At 35.8% G+C, this 15436-nt stretch overlaps 2 protein-coding genes across 4 annotated transcripts in view; one reads left to right on the top strand and one right to left on the bottom strand.

Annotated features, from left to right (window-relative positions):
- Positions 1–3086, bottom strand: part of Btk (tyrosine-protein kinase Btk29A) — a 950018-nt gene extending 946932 nt beyond the window's left edge. For 2 of the 3 annotated variants that reach the window (XM_081737807.1, XM_081737809.1), the window contains exon 1: positions 2664–2767. In XM_081737807.1, coding sequence (XP_081593933.1) covers positions 2664–2691 — 28 coding nt within the window. In that variant the 5' untranslated portion in view covers positions 2692–2767. Of the gene's footprint in view, positions 1–2663; positions 2768–2849 lie in introns of those variants that run through there. The other variant, XM_081737808.1, reaches the window with a different exon arrangement.
- Positions 3087–5273: 2187 nt separating this feature from the next.
- MED7 (mediator complex subunit 7) lies at positions 5274–14959 on the top strand. The gene is made up of 3 exons (XM_081737806.1): positions 5274–5657; positions 9083–9373; positions 14487–14959. Exons 1-3 carry the CDS (start codon positions 5466–5468, stop codon positions 14664–14666), a joined length of 663 nt encoding a protein of 220 aa, XP_081593932.1. The 5' UTR covers positions 5274–5465; the 3' UTR covers positions 14667–14959.
- Positions 14960–15436: the final 477 nt, after the last annotated feature.

Here is a 15436-nt window from a genome sequence, read left to right as displayed (position 1 = left end):
GCATTTGATTTCTAAAAAGTGGCCACGGAAGTCAGCAATGTCCATGTTATTTACATATCGACTGATAAAATTAACACACTGAATAGTGAAATGGACATTTTAAATACATTTGAAGAACCAAAATCGATAACAGGCATTTCAAAAATTCATGCAATGATGACACGGAAAAACGTAATTCAAATTTATGCATTGACTAAAAAAACATCACTGCTAAAAATGAAACGAGAACAAGTACTGAACCTGGACCATCATCTTCCAACTTAGAGAACACACCAAAACTCAACCCTAAACGCAGACTTTCAATATACCACTCGGTGTACGATTCCAGCGATGATTTTGGCACAGACAACTACAGACAACTCCGAGTCCATTCATAATCCTTTACAAGATATTGGAGAAATCAAAAGTGGATGTTTTGTGTTAGCTGAGTTTACTAAATTTAAAAAAGCTATGATGCTATATGGCAGAGTGATGTTGATAAGTTATTCGACGTGAAAGTTGTGTGTCTGAAATGTGCTGAGAACAATAAACTTTTCAAAGTACACGAAAATGATATAACTCATGTAACATCAAGCCAAATAGTAGAGCTTTTACGTTTTCCTGACATTCATACGAAAGGGAACAAAATATATTACAGATTTAATAAGAAAATTACATAAAAGAGATGTAGAGTTTTAAGATATTATACTTATAAAGAAGTACGTGTTTTTACTTTTAAAAAATGTTAGAAATTAGATTTTGATTTACACATAATAATGTAGATTTTTTTCTTCTATGTCGGTATCCCAAGGAAAATTTCACGTAACTGATATGTTAATATGAAGCCTTTTCGTAAAGTAAAGAATAAGTTCAAGGTTCATATTAATTAACCGTGCTTATTTCAAGTTATTATAGACGTATATTGCTTATATTTGATAATAAAATGTCGTTGACAAATGTAACACCGGACTCTGTGCATATTTCATTAAAATAAATTGTCATAAAATGTAAATAAAAATTTTAAGATTTTGCCATAATCAAATTACGTGTTTCTTTCCTACATAGTAATGTCATGCACATAGCTATGCCAGGACAAAAGAAAATTTACTAAAAAATCACAGCCTCTAAATGTAGGGAAAAATTTTGTAACATGAGTTATTACAGTATTTCATTTTCTCCTAGGTTTGTTATATCATATAAAATGATGATATTTGGTAACTATCGCATAAATATGACAGTGTTACTTATTTGAGAAAGAGCGGAGCTTATAAGTTTATTTGTGGTTAGTATCCTTCAAAACATACATCATAACGTAACGTCAGCTACCATGGAAATACCCACAAGTGCTTCACGACGGATAAAAGTGTATGCTTATAAAAGATAATATTAAAATGCTACGTATTTTCCATAGGCAGTGTATTTCTGCACAGTTTACACAAGCTTTATTTTATGTTTACAACCGAAACGCTACTAGCATGAAACCATGGAAAGTACTATTGAAACCTGTATCATTTCCTAAACCCACTTCTTTTCACTACTGTATCCTCGCTTATACGTATACCCACCATCGCTGACGCGCCTGCTCTCTTCGGACACATTCCAACAGGAAATGGACCTACTAGGTTCGCCCTGCCTTGACTCCGTTAGATAGCATTCGTGCTTTTTAGGAACTACCTAGCACAGGTGGTTTACGGTTTTTGCACTGTAGTTTTTATGCCATACATTCAGAAACAGTATTTATACGTAAATCATAAAATAACTTTAATTTCTGAACAAATACTCCTGGAGGCCCCCTTGAATTTTATCTATACAAAAATGAGATATGCTCATATCGCCCACTGCAAATCTTTTATGGGACAATAAGAAGGAAATCTGTGAAAGAATTATATTCTTTCAACCAATTATTTCCAGTGGTGCGCCAAAAGTAAACCTGCATGATAAGTGTATACTGAGACGGGGAAACTGATTTTATATACGTCTATTGTCTATTGCAACATACATTGTATGAAGGCAATAAAAGTCTTCTATTCTCTTGAATAGTTATGAAAACTGAGCATGGTACCTACTGAGTCAAATAAATGTTGTGCCGAAAGTTTGTGAAAAACAATTACTCAATCCAATTAGTCTGAGATTAGACCCGGTTACCAAATACTAGCCCAATAATCGTGTTTTTAGGATTCATAGAGCAAGCAACAGCTAATAATAACATTCGATTTACATGAACACACTATTTGCATGAATAATTACTGTGATCATGATATAGAAATGTTCGAAAACTATTATTCAGATATGACATTTGGCTAATATTTAAGGATCAATAATAAGATAATCATTTCTCTTTACAAAATAAATATTTTTGTTTAAAAATAAAAAACAAGAAACAGCGCGCTTTCTAGGCAAATACGTAAACTGGGACACAAACCAATTAATGAACATACTAATTCAAAATCTTTTATTGTTACTCAAACTACGATAATAAATTAGTTTTATAGTAAATAGCTAATGTCAAGGGCAAATAGCATAGTCTTTATTAATTAGAATTTCAATTTTCATTACTCCATTAGCAGTTAATACACTTGAAAAACTTCCTGAACTTTACCAAGTTTGATGCCCTAATTGCAATATTAATATAAACTAATTAAATATTGACAAAACATTACATAATGTTGAACACTATTAAGTACATTGATCTATTTTGTATATTTCTTGCATGGTTCATTTGTTGAAATAAATCAGGTGTTACTTCATTGAGCACAGACTGACGTGAAGGCCAGTTCAAGGATTGCTACCTGCTGGTTGAAAGAGAAAATGTTTGACACCTGTTCGTGAACAAAACAACATACAGATGTTTGATCACAAAATATACTTACTTTGAGCCCGACGAAATATTTTGTCAAGATGAGTAGACCTTGCACAACGTTAAAAACATTATATGAACGCACGAACTTTGTTAAAAATTAAGAAAAAATTAACTCCACACACTGCTTTAGAACCTTCCCGTCAGATTTCCTGGTACGGGTTGGTACTTCAATTGTTTTCGGAACTTGTGAATTAACTTCAACGGAAGTTAGCCAACTTCAATCTAGAAGTTGTAGTTATCAGAAAATTTCACCAACAAGATGCAAAATTTATTTATTTATTTTAATTTTCTTTTCATTCTTTAATTAATATAATTCAACATGTGTCGCCGTAACTGAATCTTAACTCTATGAATATACTGTTATTTGATTTTATTAGCCCAGTATTGCCAACCGATAGAATATAGCATTAAATGGGTGGGCATTACTGATAACTATTATGTAATGTCATTCTTCTTCTTTGGGCCTCCTCTTTTTCATGTTTATCTGAAATCAGTGTTCCCGTCTTTAATTGTTTTCCTCCGCTCTCTATTATGGGAGTCCTCTATTTTCCATCCCATCTCCTCAAATAGTCTTGTATTTTGATCTTTCATGTAATTTTGCTTCTTCCCCTCTTCATTTTATCTTTTCTCTTCAGCTTTCTCTTTCCAACACTCATTCTTTCTTCGTTCTAAATATCCTAGCAATCTCAGTCTCCATTCTTGAAGCTTTTTACTCGAAAGATCTCACCTCAACAGAGACTCTTCTAGACTCCTTTTTTTATTATGTTACAATTGAACGAAAAATGACCAATTGGTTATACGAGGTGTGTTCAAAAAGTATGAAACCTTTGATTGGCAAAAATACATTTACTGATTTGGAAATCCGAAACACTTATTCCCTTCAAAGTGGTAAGGGGGCGCGGTGGCTCAGTGGTAGAGCGTTCACCTCTGGTGCTTGGGGTCCTGGGTTCAAACCCTGCTCTCGCCAAGTGAACTTTGTGGTGGACAAAAACCGTGCTCGTGGGTTTTCTCGGGGTTCCCCCTTCCTCCCACTTTCTTCATTCCACCATTTCACTCATCTCTCATCATCACCGTCTCCTTTAGCCTAACCGGCATAACCGTGCGACGTAAAACTTAAAGATTTCATTTCATTTTTTACACATAGAAGTCACGAGCAACGAACGCAACAACGGACTCTTGCATGAAAATCAGCCCGTTTTCATTCATTGGTCCGCTGCCAACGACTTGACGCTTTCTGCGCATTCACAATTGCGCATCGATGGTCCCTCTACATCTACACTGAAGAAAGTATATCGCCTTTCATTGGTTTAAGAGTTTTCATCCCGGCGAAATTAAAATACCGCTAATTTTACAGTAATTATGGGATATCTTCAAATAGATAAAATATAATTGAAATATGGAACAAGAGCGCCCTAGACAATATTATTTTGCGTGAGGTACCGTTATCACAAGTCACCTAGTGGCTTTCCGTTTTCAGCTGTTTAGAAACGCGAAAATAAATGCCGATTTTCAAAATGACTCGAAATCGAAAGCAGATAAGTGAGTCGTGATAACGGTTTCTTATATAAAATAATATATTATTTTTGTATATAGCCCTACTTGTATTTATTACATAAACTAAAAACTGTTGTTAGTGAAAAAATACTTCTGTCAGCTTATTATGCTTTCTTTCATTCCCTATTGCTCTACGGTATATTATTATGGGGTAATTCAACTGGTGCGCAAACCGTCTTTAAATGGCAAAAAAAAAAAAAAGAAAGAAAAAAAAGAAATAAGAGTGTTAAAGGGACTACGTGATAATGAGTCTTGCAGACCTTTCTTTAAAGAGATGCAAATCATGACAGTGCCCTCAATGTATATATATAGCTGTCTCATGTATATTAAAGAAAACTTGGAAAATAGCACCCGAAATAAAATTCATTGCTATAACACAAGATACCTAGACGACCTCGATACACTATATTTCAGGTTAAGTAAAACACAGAAGAGTTATAAATACACTGCGATTAAGATGTATAATCTTCTACCTACAGAAATTCGTGATATGTGTAATAGAAACTTTGAAAAACGCTGTAAATCTTGGCTCATTGAATTAGCTTGGGTATAGCGTTTTAGAATTTGAGAAAGAATTAAAAAATAAAAAGTGACTTGTTATGTACCTATACATTCAATGTATAGACCATATTTTGTGTACTCTCTTGACTTTGTCTATTGCAACAAATGTTGTTTAACGACAATTAAAATATTCTATTCTATTCTATTCTATTCTATTCTATAATAATAATAATAATAATAATAATAATAATAATAATAATAATAATAATAATAATAATAATAATAATAATAATATGATGGTGATGATGATGATGATGATAATGCTGAGGAAGAAGAAGAAGAAGAAGAATTTGTTTTCACTAGAGAAATTTTAAGATATTAGTTGGATACATTGGCATGGGAGAGTAGAAAGTTGTTTGATAGGCGTGTTGTACGGCAAGTGGTAATTTTATATTAATGTTTGTGAAAATTATTGTAAAAAAATAAATATACAAGAGTCTTTGTCTAAAGTATCGGTAACGAGTGATGCTAAACATTGTATGTATTAGGAAGTAAGACCTTTCCATGTACAATGGCATCCTCGGAAACGAGTCAAGTAAGCTCTCTACCGCTGCCGCCTGCACAGTACATAAGCCAATATACAGATGAAAATGTCAGGAGAGGAAGGGCACCACGACCGCCGCCACCAATTCATGACACATACTCAATGTTTGGGAATTCGTTTAATGCTGATGATGCCATAATTAGGCCTCTTGAAAATCAGGTTAGTGGTCATATACAGTAGTTTACACTGATTACAGAAATGACCCAATAATACAAGCAGCGAAGTAGTAGTGATAAAATACTGTGGACTTTTTAATTAAAATTTACTAATTCACAAAAGAACAGTAAGGAATAAAGAACTTATTCATGTAAACGAAAAAGCGGTAACTAGTCTCTGTACATAGAAATAACGTTCAAATTGTGGTTCATTACTTTGGAACTAATGCCTGTAGAGAACCGCTATCATAAGTTGGTAAATTTTTATCACAGTTCTCTTGTCATCATGACTATATCCGACTTCGCTAACGCGCCTGCTTCCTACAGACAAGCAATTGCACTCGAGCCTTCCAGCTTTGCTCGACCCTGAACCGGAAAAGATGCATTTGTAGCTTATTGTGACTGCCTATGACGTGATTTTTTAAGGGGTAATCCGTCTGACAGCATATAGTTTTGTAGAGATATAATTTGTGGCATATAAATGTGTAGACACGTTATTTATAGAATTTTTGCCGTCAGATATAGCATATAATGTAAGTCTGTGCAGAGTTGCTACAAGGATATGAGTCTAGAAAGCATTAGAAATAGGCCTAATTAGTGATATTTTTTAAACAATTATTTCAGGTGGCACCCCGCACTTTTACTTACCGGTATTGCAAATGTTATTCACCAACCGTAGAAGAAAATAGAAGGTATGAAGTTACACTATCGTCCCCGTATTCTTAATCTGTTCGTTTTACAATAGTGAGTTAAGGATTGTTTTTATGCAAGTTACGTTTCTAGATGCTACTCGAATTTAGCAGTTGCATCGACCGACACAATTTTACTTATGTTAGGTGCAGGTGAAGTTCGTGGAGGAGATACCACAAAGATGATTATAAATATCGTAAATATAAAAGTTTTTTAATGCCGTAGAAAATAAGGATTAAGTTCCGATAATCTCTGCCGGTCCAAACATATATATTACATAAGTAAAAGTAACCTAAGCTAATCTGACCTAGTCATTAGTGATTACTGTCATGTTGAAAAGCTGGCGGGGTTTAATGGAATAACTAACATTCTGCTAACGAATTTCCGTTAGTAGTAGGGGTAAGAGTATTTGAAGAGAACGAGTACAAATGTGTCTATAGGGTATTATTTAGTTTCTCCGCCAAGTCACTTGGTAGTGATTATGGTTCATTATTTGTAACTGTGATGAGTATAAATATACTGCGGACGTATAGTATGAAAACTACAGTGCATAAAACACAAATCAACTTGTGCTAGGTAGCCACTAAAAACCACGAATGCTATCTAACCGAATCATAGCAGGAGAGCAGCAGGGGGCTTGAGCAGTAGCGAGAGGGTGCATCGGTAGGGAGCAGGCGCGTCAGCAACTGTGGGTATACGCATAAACGAAGTGCTTTACAACGGCTCACTATAAATCACAATACGGGCTCCTGAGCCGTTGATAAATGCCATCCGTGTCTGTAAGTATTTTCCTGAAAATCATAACGTAGTGCGTTAAAAGAGACCCCCCCCCCTTCCTTTGTTCAAAAAAGAGATGGGTGATTAATGAAAATTAGATTGATTAATTCTTTGTGCTCTCTTACCGGGAATCAAATACAAGACTCATGCGCGAGCTACGAGACCCGTGGGAAGGGCTCTATTCTTTTAGTGACTTTCGATTTACCGGTACGAATGTTTCTATGAGTGGATATGTTACATGAGGGACGGAGAGATGTAGAAACCAAACTTAGTGATTTCGAGTAGCACAGAAGGATCATTCCATATTAATTCAACACAGTGGCTTAACCTCACAATCTCAAATTTTAATGAAATTTAATACCTAGATGCCCTCTAGATAGATTAGGAAAAATACCAAATTTCAACATTATATATCAACCAATATTGAAGATAGGGCTATGTAAATTTTGAAGAAAATCTCCAAAATAGCATTTTCAATGAATTTTGAAATTGGAATTACAACTCTCCTAATTGAGCTAGAGAGCTGGTTGAGGTGTCATTTTACAGCATTTTTCATTTCCTTTCCTGTTGTATGCAACAACATATAGGCTAATACAGAATTTGTTTTTCCAAAATTTTTCCAAAGGTACGTATTTTAAAATTTTGAAATTCCGTGAATAGATAATATTATTGTAAAGTACCTGGGAAAATATGAATTTGGGATGATAATGGGTTCATTGTTAATACAGAACTAACACTTGATTTTTCAAGAATACTTTGTACGTAGGGTAATTACACAAGAATTCTAAATTTTACATTTCTGTGAAAATAAAAATAAACACTTACTTGAAGAAAGAGTATAGTTGAGTCCATAGTAAAACTTTTCAATGAGTAGTACTATCATTTGAAGTTTGAGAAAGCCACATTTGTTCGGCATACATCATTTTCAAGGAAAACATAACTTATTCCATCGGGAGTTACAAGATTCACTTTTGTCAGAACGTCCACTACGAATTTTGAGATTTTAAAATATGTACTTTTAGAAAAATTTTGATTTTGATTTTGAAGAAACAAATTCTGTATTTGCATATATGTTGTTGTATACAACAGGAAAGAGCATGAGAAATGCTGTAAAACGACACTCCAACCAGCTCTCTAGCCCAATTAGGAGAGTTGCAATTCCAATTTCAAAATTCATTAAACATGCTATTTTGGAAATTTTTTTTAGAAAAATTTACATAGCCCTATCTTCAATATTGGTTGATATATATAAAGATGAAATTTGGTATTTTTTTTCTTAGCCTATATGAATGATACACCTGTGCAGAATTTCATGACAATCTAAGATGGTAAGGTAAATTTTGTCTTCTAATTGTATTGATTTGAGCTGGAACGGTTCATGAGTGGATATGTTACATGAGGCACGAAGAATTGTAGAGACCAAGCTTAGTGATGTCGAGTAGCACAGAATTTAGACATTGAGCGAGCGCTATTCGAAGTGTTCGTTGTGCGCCTTAAGGTAAAGATACATTTAAGTTCCGAGACGGTATTATTAAAATATGCTGGATCTTCTGAACTTCATGTGTGTCTTTTTTAAACAAAGGTTTGCTAATTGAATACGAGTTTATAAGGCATAAGTGCATGACTTCTATATATTTACTCGTGTGTTGTGGCTCCCGTATACTTTATCTGTAATCTTAAGGTTAACCAGTACAGATCTTTTCTAAATGGCATAAATTTTCATTTTTAGTGAAGGAATTATCATTTTCGAATGCGATGAATGCTGCTTATTGTCCTGTGACAAATTACTTAATTTTACGTTTCATTTTTTCGCTGATCATTTATTATTATTATTATATTATTATGTTGGCAGAAGAAATTTTTTCCTTATAAATACATCTTTCTATACCAAGCATTCAATTTTACCTTTTTTTTTTTTGTGTGTGTGTGTGTGTGTGTGTAATACGATTTTTCTTATTGCAGGGTATTAAGAGGCTTTACCCTCAACATTTTGACCATCGCCGTGAATTGCGTAAGCTGAATCACTCTCTGTTGGTGAATTTTTTGGACTTGCTTGATCTCTTAGTTCGTTGTCCCGACTCCCCTCGTAGAGCTGAAAAAGTGGAAGATCTCAGCCTGTTGTTTATACACATGCATCATTTGCTGAATGAATTTCGACCTCATCAGGCCAGAGAGACACTTCGGGTCATGATGGAATTACAGCGACGTCAACGCATTGAAACAGCACAGCGATTCCAGAAGCATCTTGATAAGGTAGTATGATATTTTCAGTTTAAAGTGAAGATTTCTTTTTAAATTGGACAAACTCTTTGGTTGTACATTCTTTATGCGCTCAATTTGAAATGAATTTGCAACGTTGTCATTTACCTGGTCCCACAACATGAGTGAATGAAATTACGGTTTTTTACGCTAAGATGTCGATGGCTAGCCCCCATTTCAAACAGTAACTTCATTCACTCATGTTGTGACAACTCAAACGACTCGTCGGATTTAAAACATTTCTTCATTTTAGATATGGTTTTTTCCTCTTACATTTTGTTGTGACTCTGATAATAATGGTTACCCTTTGCCAGGGAGCTTTTGGGATACCCTATATGTACACTGGTGTCCAAAAAGATAGCAGAATCCTAGTCCACGTGAACCAAACATACCTGACTGATCCTAGGCATCCAAAACGTGGACACATGCGTGAAAAAAGTGTAGAAGGGAAGAAGACACACAGCACACAGTCCCAACACCTATATTTGACAAAACTTACCATGGTTGAAAATGACCCAAAGTGTGTGGCGAGAAAACAAATGAGTTTGTAGTAGATCAAGAGCATCAGTAAGGCGTGTGGTCACCCCACGCGGGTACACAGGCTGCACAACGTCGTTCCATGCTTCCGATCACTTCGTTGATGAGGTCCCTCGGTATCCTTGGCCACTCCACCCGAAGGGCAATACACAGGTCCGGAATCGTTCGTGGTGGGGGTTTTCGGGCTGGAATCCGCCTTCCCCAATGCATCCCAGACATTTCTATTGGATTCGTGTCTGGGGATCGTGCAGGCCACGGCATGCGTTGAATATCTTCCTCCTCCAAAAAATCATCCACCACACCTGCCCGATGGCAACGTGCGTTGCCATCCATGAATATGAATGATGGTCCAACTGCACCCCAAAACATGGGAACGCGGTGGCTCACGTCTGGTGGTTGTCAGTAGAGCGTTCACGTCTGGTGGTTGGGGTCCCTGGTTCGATCCCAGCTCGCGTCGTGTGGACTTTGTGGTGGACAAACACCATGCTCCTGGGTTTTCTCGGGGTTCTCCCGTTTCCTCCCACTTTCTTCATTCCACCATTTCACTCATTTCTCATAATCACCGTTTCCTTTAGCCTGACCGGCATATCTGTGGGACATAAAACTTAAAGATTTCATTTCATTTTGCACACCGAAACAATCTTACATACGGTTTCAGCACCTCTTCACGGTACCTCTGGCCAGTCAAAGTACCGCCCTGAATGACGTGTAGGTCAGTACGGCTATTCAGCATGATGCCTGCCCAAACAATCACACCCCCACCGCCAAATTGGTTCCTTTCAATGATGTTCTGCGGGTTGTGGCGCGTCCCCTGTTCTCTCCATATCAGTGTCCGTCGAGAATCTGACTGCAAGCTGAATCGCAACTCATCCGAGAACAGAACGTGACCTCACTGTTCCATGGTGTCCAGTGCCAGTGTTTTTGGCTCCACCTCAAATAGGCTCTGCGCTGCACACGAGAGAGAGGGACACACACGACGGAACGTCTTTCGTAAAGACCAACCTCATGCAGTCGCCGGTACACCGTTTGTCTTGAAACACGTGCTCCTGTAGCAGCTACAAGCTCTGATGACAGTTGCTGTGCTGACATCGACCGAGTCCGACGTGCTCTTACCGACAGATACCGCTCCTGTCAAGGGGTTGTGACTGTTGGGCGACCCAAAATTGGTGCACGTGCGATGTTGCCGGTGGTTTGAAACCTGTGCCACAGCCATGAGATTGCGCTTTGTTTTACGTGCAGTGTTCTGGACACCTCCGTTTAAGTTTGCCCAGCTTCCAGCCGTCCGATTATCCTGCCCCGCAAGACAAGGTCTAATGTGAGTCCACGTGGCATGTTGAAGCCTTCACGACGCAGTAACACGATTGCCAACACGTCTGCTTTGCACACGACTCAGCAATCGACTGTGGTGTGGCATGGTGTGTTGTTATCAGCTCTTCTTCGGGCATTTCTCTTCCCTTCCTCCAGCAGCCCTTGTATGACCTTCAGCACGCTTTCTTCTGTGTGGCAAGGTCAGTTCTGATCGCACTGTTCTGTGACGGCTGTATGCCGCTGTTCCCATTGTGTGTTCCCATTTTTCTTAATTATGCTATCTTTTTGGACACCAGTGTGCGTGTATATATATATATATATATATATATATATATATATATATATATATATATATATATAAGCTCAAACCTGATATTGCATTCATAGTACTAAGGAACTTGTTCATAAGCATTTATTAATGAAGGCTATAGAATACATCATCATCATAATTTAAAAATGAAGAAGACCTTATTTACGATTGCATCACGGAAACGTAGCTGAATCGTTTGAAATGAATCGTTTGGATATAGTTATCAGCTACCTCGAACTGCTGCTTAAAAAAAAAAAAAAAAAAAAAAAAAATCATGTGTTTAATTTCAGTGCGTAAGGGGGAGGGTTGTGGGTGGTCAAAATGTATGCGTGAATCTCGATTTTTACCGTTCACTAAATTACCTTTATTTTCAACGAACTTAAAAAAGTTTGTTACTGAATTTTTTATGTCTGTGTGTGTCTGTTATTTGCGAATTTTTCAATTTTGAGTCCTCCATTCGATAGAGGATCAAATACTATCTGGAGGAAGTGATGGATTTTTTTGCGTCACTCTTTACGTTCCAGAGATATTGACAAAAAAAAATCATATTTCGGGAGTTTTAAGGAGCCATATCTCGGGAACCGTAAGTTGTAGAGAAAGATGATATTTTGCGAATTTTTCAGTTTTGAGCATGAGTCTTCGTAAAACAATCGTAGAACGTTTGAACAGAACTCTTAAACAAACCATGTGGAAAAAAATTAGTACTCAAGGAATTTATAAATGGATAGCTATATTATAATAAATGAGTATAATAATAAAGTATACGGAACAATTGGTATAAAGCCTGTAGAAGTTAATAAGAAAAGTTACTTCTTTTTAAGTTCATTCTGGTTATGCTCTTGGAGCATTCTCTATTGGTTAGACATAGAGAGAATTTCAAAATTCGGTCTCGTTGTATTAACCGGTGCTTCATCTAGACCTCCATATATGCGGATGAATAAACGTGAACAAGTACTTTTTTGGCATGTACGGCCCATGAAAACATATTCGTTGAAATCTCAAGTTCGATATTGTCACGATTATGTGACCTTCCGTCCTATCATTTGATAGTAAAAATGCTAGAAACTTAACAAAACAATTTTTACTTTGTTTTCTACGCTACGCTGGCAAGCGTTTAGAATTTTGAAAGCAAAGTAGCTACGTCTAATTTGTTCCTTAAGTATATTCATATTTAAGTCAATGCATATATTATGCAAATAATTTGATTGAGTGGTTTAGAGTTTAGCGTCCCTTTTAACACCTAGGCTATATGAGTCGCGGACGTACAGATTAAGCTGGAATCCGAACCCATAATGCATTCAAATTTAACACTGGTAATCAAACCAAAGACCCCGTGCAACAAAGGCAGGTCCTTTATCCACTAGACCAGTGGTGCTCAACCTTTTTAACTGACGAAAGACTTTTTACTGAACATTCTGGGCATCGCGACACACTTGCTTAATATTATTATTATAAATAATAATATCTATTATAATAGTGGTACCAATTAGTTTTTAGAATGACTCTATATAGCACTGCGTTATTGCTGCCGCTGGAGGTGTTGACTGGTACATCCTGTTTCGATTTTAACTTTTTTTCTTCTTCTTCTTCTTGTTTAAACCCAAAAACGAAAAATGTTCGTTAAAGTGTAAGTATTCGTAAAATCTTGATGAACACACATTTGTGGATTATCACGTTACATTTCCGAATATTATGCGTATTATATTCAGATCTAAATTCCACATTCATTAATCAAAGAGATTATACTACAAAAGCAACTTCTGTTTTGTTTTTATTTATAAGATTCTGAATGTTACTTTTGTGATTTTTATATAGTTTGTTATTATTGTTATGCAACTGCAATCAAAGAAAAATTCTAAATATTGTTTCGTTTTAATAATGTTTACTGTTGATAAAGTACATCGAAATGCCGTACTTTTGTGGGGGCGTTCCATACAAATCTCACGAGAGGCATTTACTATTAATAAAATATATCGAAATACCGTACTTTTATGAGGAGGTGGGGGGTTCATACAAACCTCACGAGAGGCATTTATTGAAATCAGAAGTATCTTTGGTATCCATTTATGTATAAATGGGTCAGAGCCAAAGTGGACTGAAATAATTCGTATCTTTATTCACTTTTCTTACTGATAGGCAAATTAAGTCGTTGTATTTCTTTAACTTGGACTAATAAAAGTCGTAGTGAACTAACTTGGATTAAATTCTTCTATAGTCTGCAGTATTTTGAAATTGCCCATATTTAATTCTGTATAATGGATCAGGAGTCCTTTGTGAGTGAGTCGGCAGACGTATCGCATTTGTGGCCAATTAGTCCCGGTTTCGAGTTCAAATGGAGGACAGTTTCTCTCGGATGTAAGCCGTGAAGCGATTTGGATTCCGCTTTAAGCTTATGTGACACTTTCCAGCATAGCTTGGTTGTTGCATAATACCACCAAGGCGAAACAAACTTATTTCTGTCCATATGTGATATAAATACATATAGCAAATTATGTAAACAAAAAAAACAAAATAAAAAAAAAAAACTGGTTTAAACCCAAAAAAAGTTTAAACAAAAAAACAGTTTTTTTTTTCAATAAAAACCATGATTTTTGCCAACCCTGATTTTAGCTAATTATTAATTAATTCTTCATGATTTTTAAATTCAAAAATTTCGCGACACGTCGGTTGCAAACCACTGTACTAGATTAGCACGAAGGGCAGGTAAATAATTTACTTTGATACATACGTACAGTTGTTGTCGAGGAACATCATTGATACACGTACAAAAGTGATTATTTCTGAGGTATATAATAAAAGATTATTCTCATTTTGTAATTATATATGATTTTTTCCTTTGCGTCAGTTAGTCGATTTAGAACAAGTGTTATCACATGGTTATAATTAATCTTTTAATTTTAAAGCGTGTTCTGTTTGAATAAAACCTTGTAAATCATATTTATGTCATTTCAGGTAATGGAAATTTTACAGGAAGCTATTAAAATGTTACCTGAAAGTGCTGAATTGGACTCGATGCTTCTTATACCAGCGGAAGCTTTTGAAAATATGGACAGTTCGAACCAGGATGACGCTGGAAACGAAGCGTGTAGTAAATTGGATAGAATAATGTGTGACATAGTTGATAACATGTAACATTCAAATATATTCAGTGTGAACTTCGCTCAGAAGTAAAAACAATACAAATATTATGATCCGAAGTATTATATAAAGATTTTAAAAACTTAAAAATTATCTTTTAAGTGAGAATTCAGTGTGTGTGTGTGATAAAGTGTCTATTTAATGTATGTGATATGGCGTGGTTGTATACAAATAAGAATTGTGTTGGGGAAGAGAAGGGGAATTTTCCATAATAAGGAGCTACTGTTTATGCTTACATTCTTTTTGTAATTAAAATTAATTTGACAATACATATTTCAGTTTTTGTTTCATAGCCTTTCAATATTAGCACAGTGTAGACAATTGTAGCGCAACCATTTATCACACAGTTTTTTTTTTTAAAAAAAGATATAAATATATTTGTCTGGATACCATGCGAAAGTGATACACGAATGATGAAAGGAGGGACCAATGCCGAAATGCGAAATCGAACGTGTGGGAGAAATACGTATAGACCACATTAAAGGTCAAATGACTCAGAACCATAGCAAACGGTTACTCTAGGGCATTAAGTTCATGTGGGTTCATACTGTCGTGTGTACGTCGATCCTGTTTGACACCGCTAGAAACGTTCAGTATGAGGTGTCAGGGTGTCTACTGGTCATGAAAGTAATATATTTTGCTTAGTGGTCATGAAAGCCATGAAAAAGTCCTTTATTTACCCAACTGGTCATGAAAATCTGAAATCTCAGAGTATATTTTTATACTTCATACTGCATGTACTGAAACAGTTGTATCAGGTCAGT

The sequence above is a fragment of the Thermobia domestica genome, chromosome 14 (assembly GCF_964235325.1).
Source record: "Thermobia domestica chromosome 14, izTheDome1.hap1.1, whole genome shotgun sequence".
NCBI lineage: Eukaryota > Metazoa > Arthropoda > Insecta > Zygentoma > Lepismatidae > Thermobia > Thermobia domestica.
This window is presented reverse-complemented; position numbering and strand designations above follow the sequence as displayed.

Excerpts from the sequence above, each read along its gene's own strand:
- MED7 (XM_081737806.1), top strand. The coding sequence starts at position 5,466 with ATGGCATCCTCGGAAACGAGTCAAGTAAGCTCTCTACCGCTGCCGCCT. Across the intron at positions 5,658-9,082 it reads TTAGGCCTCTTGAAAATCAG|GGTATTAAGAGGCTTTACCC; the intron begins GTTAGTGGTCAT and ends TTCTTATTGCAG. Across the intron at positions 9,374-14,486 it reads TCCAGAAGCATCTTGATAAG|GTAATGGAAATTTTACAGGA; the intron begins GTAGTATGATAT and ends ATGTCATTTCAG.